General features: G+C 55.3%; 1 protein-coding gene across 1 annotated transcript in view; it reads left to right on the top strand.

The window, feature by feature from the left end:
- RAP1GAP2 (RAP1 GTPase activating protein 2) overlaps positions 1–4,060 on the top strand; it is a 21,073-nt gene extending 17,013 nt beyond the window's left edge. Inside the window, exons 11-13 of the mRNA XM_026861799.1 lie at positions 4–80; positions 291–329; positions 1,178–4,060. Of these exons, the coding sequence (XP_026717600.1) occupies positions 4–80; positions 291–329; positions 1,178–1,776 (715 nt within the window). The 3' untranslated portion in view covers positions 1,777–4,060. The remainder of the gene's footprint in view (positions 1–3; positions 81–290; positions 330–1,177) is intronic.
- Positions 4,061–5,034: the final 974 nt, after the last annotated feature.

Below are 5,034 nucleotides of genomic sequence, written 5' to 3'. Positions count from 1 at the left end.
CAGATATAAAGAACAGAAACTCTCCAAGGTCAAACCTAAAGTTTCGCTTCGACAAGCTCAGCCACGGCAGCTCCAGCACGGTAGGTGCCAGCGGCTCTCGCCAGGTGATGCTGCGCGGCCACATCCTGCTCTGCCCAGCGCCGGCGTGGGGGCCCGGGGGGCCCGGGGGGGCTGGGGTCTGTGCAGCAGGAGGCAGAGCCCGCAGGGGCAGGCAGCAAGGGAGGGGAAGGGACTTCATGACTTCGTGCCCCTTGGTTTGCGACCCCACCTGTCTTCTCTTTTCCGTTCAGAGCCACTAGCAGGAAGGAGGAGTCATGAACTTGTAAAAGGTGAGTGAGTGTGATACGGTGTCGTGCACGGTGACTTGTCTGCAGCCCGGTGTGTTCGTCTAACCTCGGTTAATCGCACCGTTCATTATTAAATACGGGATCAATAATACATCTTGAAGCACCCTAAGCGCTCTCGTAAGCTGCGGGCGGCACTGAGTGAGAAAAGCTGTGGAGGTCAGTGCCAGCCGGGTCTGTGCCCGCCGGTGCCAGCTTTGCCTGGTCCCCCCGGGGGTGCGTTCGGGTGCTCCCACCGCGCCTCTGCCCCCGCCCTTGGGGCTGATGGGCCACGGCCCAGCAGGTTCCGTTTTGTCCCCGTTAACCTTCGTGAACCGCTCGTGCCCGTCTCTGCGGGCAGGGTGAGGTTTGCTGTGGGGGAAAGTGGAGGTGGTCTCCTCACCCCTCCCCAAAACCCGATGGAAACGGCCAGTTTCGGGGCTGGATTCTCCGGGAGGGGTGACGGGGTGCAGCACGGTTGGCCCGGGCTCTCGGGGCCAGGGACTTGCCTGTGCGTGGGGCCGCCAGCACGAGCGGGTGCTTCCACGCAGGAGGCATTTGCAAGACACAAGGAATTTATTTACTGGTTTTCTCGCAGGCTCCAGTTCCTGGAGTCCTTCTGCGTCATGAAATCAGGGTTTTCATTAGGAAGTTCCTAGCTGAGCAGAAGAGCCCATAAAACTTGAATTTCCAAAAGCCGTGATTTTTAGCCCATCGCTGAGCTTCCCCCCACCCCAGCCCGGGGGCAGCAGGCACTGCCGCGGCCTTGGCTCCCTCCCTGGGGCTGGTGCTCCATGAGTGGGCATATTCTCCTTCCACAGTCTCCAACACTTATATCCTTTTCTTCTTTGCAGAGAATTTTTATTTCAACAAAGGGAAAACTCATCAGCATCCTGTGGGAAGATGCACGCCCCAGCCGCGGGCAGCAAGGTGCCCTCCCCTCCCGGCTGCCCCGCTGTGCCGGGAAGAAGCTTCCACCTTGCCGCCATCTCTGCCCCGGCGGGGACCAGCCGCCCTCCCACCGGGTGAACCCCTCGCCAGCAAACGCCCCGCGCCCCACACCCCTCCCTCTGCACCGTGGAGGAGATCGTCTGCGCCCGGGGACCGCGTCCCCTCCGCAGTGCCGTGCCGTGTCACCCCGCGTGTGCCGCGGCTTCCCCCCCCCCCGGCTCTCCCGCGGCTCCTCTCGGGCAGAGGGGAAGCAGGACGGGCCCCCGCGCAGGTCAGGTCCCTCCACGCTTTATTTGCAGCTGTCAGTGGGGAAGCAGGGGTTTGTGTTTGTTTTTTGGAAGGGGAGGTGGTCAGGGCAAAATTGTCTTTGCTTGATCCCGGGGCAGTTCCCCCGCCCCATTATTTGCTGCTGCTCTTCTCTCTTTTTAGAGACAACAGGGTAGAATTTCCCCCCACGGCGCTGCCCAGGCGGCTCTTCCCGGCTTACTGCCCACATCACTAAATTTTTAGGGCAGATGCAGCCTCTTACACCACACTTAGTTTCTGGCACAAGAGGGGCAGAGCTGGTGAGCGGGGCCGACTCACCCTCTCTGGGCAGCTTTGGGGATGGTTTATACGACCTCCCTGCTTTTTCCCTGCCTGAAACTCTGAGCACAGGCCTGGAAAAGGTTAACCAAAGCTAAAGCTGTAGTGTATCTAAACACCAGAACCGGTTCAGAGTGAATTCACCCAGTGGGTTCTACTTTACCCCACGGCTTGGATCTCCAGGACAACAAATTCCCGTGTTTGGATGGTTTAGGCTGCTCCGCCCCTTGCAGAATCTGTCCCGCTGCTTTCGGATGTGCTTTCGTTCATTTTGAAAGACGGGGATTATGGATTTTGCAAGGTGACTTCCCTGTGATGCCCTTTTCCAAAAAAAATACCTCTCCCAACATGCCGAGAAACCCTTTTGCTCTTTTATGGAACTTTGTCTAAAGTTTACTGAGGTCTGTCCATGAATTTCACGTTGCTCGTAGATTTTTCCGTACCAGTTTTTTGAGAGGTGCGCTGCAATGCTGCAGAGACGCTCCCCCCCCCTTACCACAACCTGTGACCTTTGCAAACACCCCCGTGAAATAAGGTTCTCCATCTCAAGTGAAAGGTTCTGAATCTCAAGCGAGTTCGTAATTCCTAACGAAAACAGAACTTTGAGTGCCAAAGTCAACTCGACACCGCGGGAGCTCCGAGGGGCACGGAAGCGCCCGACACCCGTTAGAGGAGGCGCGGGCAGGGTCGCACACGCAGGAGCCCGTCCCCTCCCCCTGGACCAGCAAAGCCAAGCCTGGCTGAGCCGGGTCCGCTGGCAAAGCTCTGCAGGGTCCTGGCCAACAACCTCAACGCTGGGTTCACAGAGCTGCTCCCGCTCGTGCGTGGGATTCGCCTGTTTAAGAAGAAAAGGCTGTAGCCCTGATGGGAGAGGAACCAGGTTAAAGGAGGAAAACACGGTGTGGAAAAGGCGGACAACAGTTTCACAGGCACTAAGTGCGCTGTGTCGGACCAGTAAATACCAATAACCACCAGTGGGGACACGTCCCCTCCTGCTTTCAGTGAGTTGCATTTAAATAGAGTTTAAATCTTGAGGTTTTCTTTGAAAGAGGGGAAGCACGGCGTGCTTAGCCCAGCCCGTAGCTAGCTCTAGATGTCTCAGGTTCCACATACTTTGCTGTTCAGCACTTCAGTCTGACAATGCTTCGGTAGCACTTTCAAACCCACCCCCAGTTCTTCCTCTTAGAAGCTTTTGGTCTGGTTTTCTTATGCCTCACAGTGAAATATTGACTGGTGCAATGACTTGCTTTGAGGGTCTGTTCTTGGTTTTGCTTTTTATCCTGAGAAGTTGCGTGATTCCGTAGACGTTGTCATTGGCATGGGTGTTGATCTCCGTGAGATCTTTCAGCAGAAGGTGCAGTGGCTACTGTCAGCTGGGTTTTTCATTTTTGGTTTGTTTTGGGTTTTTTTTTTTTTACTTGAACCTCTTGACTTTCCCTTTTGACCTAGATTGATTTGTAGAATTATTCAAATGGGATTATCCGGCAGGCAGGACGGCGTGAAGCTTCAGGGAGAGAGGTGCAGCGCGTTGGACTTGTCTTTCCCTGCGCCAGCCTGCTGAACGGCAGCGGGGCCCGGAGCCGAGGGCTGGCACAAGCATTGCCAGCGGCTCTGGGACATTTTCAACAGCACTCCTCGGGGGGGGGGGCTGCAACCCCCTACGGCAGCATCCTTAATAGCAACGGGGCTTTTAAAGCTCCCGTCCTAGCCAGGCTCTAGCTGGTTTCTCCCCCGTGCGTGGCGGGCACCTTGTGGCCCCTGAATTGGCCCGTAGCGGTGCTGGGACTGACCAGCAGTTGTGTTACACCTCGGAGGCACTTGCACGTCCAGCAGAGGGTAAAGGTGTCCCTGTATATATATTGCAAAATGTTTTGTGCTTGTAAGTGACACACGCGTATATATACAGGTATAACAGTGAGAGATATATATGTATATATGGAGATATATATAGATAAAAGAAAGGATCCTTAACTGACACTAAAATTATTGGGCAGTGCGTTTTCCTTTCTGGTCCCCACTGTTTCCATGCCCATAACTTCTACCCGACTCGGATGTGACTTTGCCCCGGGAGCAGACGGGGCTCAGGAACGTGGCTGGGGAGGGACAGGGGAGCCCCCGGCTGCATGGGGGGGTCTCTCCCGTGGCGGGGGGCTGCTCCCCTTCTCGCCGGGGTTTCGGCCCCGTGCTTGCTCCTGCCGCGCCTGCTGAGCCAGGCCCAGCTCCCCGCGCCAGTGCTGCAGGTCCCGCGTCCTCGCAGCAGCGCGGGGAGGGGACCCCGCTCCCCCCGGCCTCTGATGCCGCAGCCCTGGGTCTGCCTGCAGCAGGGGGCTGGCAGCAGTGCCCTGGGCTCCTCCTCGGGAAGGCACTTGGCACAGACGGGTCCTCTCAAAATCCATCGAGTCAAGCACAGGATTACACTTAAGCACAACGTGGAAGTGCTTTTATTTCTGAGCGACGAGGAGGGGTCCTAAGCACAAACCCAGTTTCCTTCCAGAGTTCTGGGGAAGGCGCCAGGGCGTGTCGCTGCCATGAATGGGCTCCTTAAGCGGGGCTGAGGTTTCTCAGCCGTCAGTTTGACTGCCAGAGGTGCTCTGATAACCGCTTTAAAACCAGCAGCTGGTCGGAGCTCAGCACCTCCGCAGATCGCACCTCGCACTCACGTTGCTTCGCTGATGTTCCAACTTCTGTTCCACTAGAGCTGGCAGAGTCTGTCATTCCCCCATCCTAGAGCATGCTTTCATTATGGTTTCATGAATGTAGCACTGCGTATATCCTGCAAAGGGAAATGCTGAATTTGTATCATTAGAATGTGAAGAGAGTTTATAGAGTGAAAATAAATCTTGAAGAAATGTATCTGAAAAGTTTATTTTTTACGTAGAGAGGCGGTGCTTTGTAGTTCCTGGTGGCCTATGTCTGGTGTAAATAATGTACATTTAATTTATTGCTATGGTAGCAGATTGTATTTGTTATGTATAAAACTAAAGGTTCACAAATGTATATTTTGTTGCTTAAATGTGTCTTTGCAAAATTCACAATAAATAACATATTTTGTGTCCATATGTGTACTACGTTGCGTATGCCCGTGAAGCGACAGCTTTAGCTGAGCGCTGTGGGAACACCCTGTAAAAACCCGCGACGGCGTGGAGCGGGGCTGAGCGTGAGTCTGGGCGAGCTC

Source organism: Athene cunicularia, assembly GCF_003259725.1.
Source record: "Athene cunicularia isolate RWA chromosome 19 unlocalized genomic scaffold, athCun1 chr19_part1, whole genome shotgun sequence".
Classification (NCBI taxonomy): domain Eukaryota; kingdom Metazoa; phylum Chordata; class Aves; order Strigiformes; family Strigidae; genus Athene; species Athene cunicularia.
This window is presented reverse-complemented; position numbering and strand designations above follow the sequence as displayed.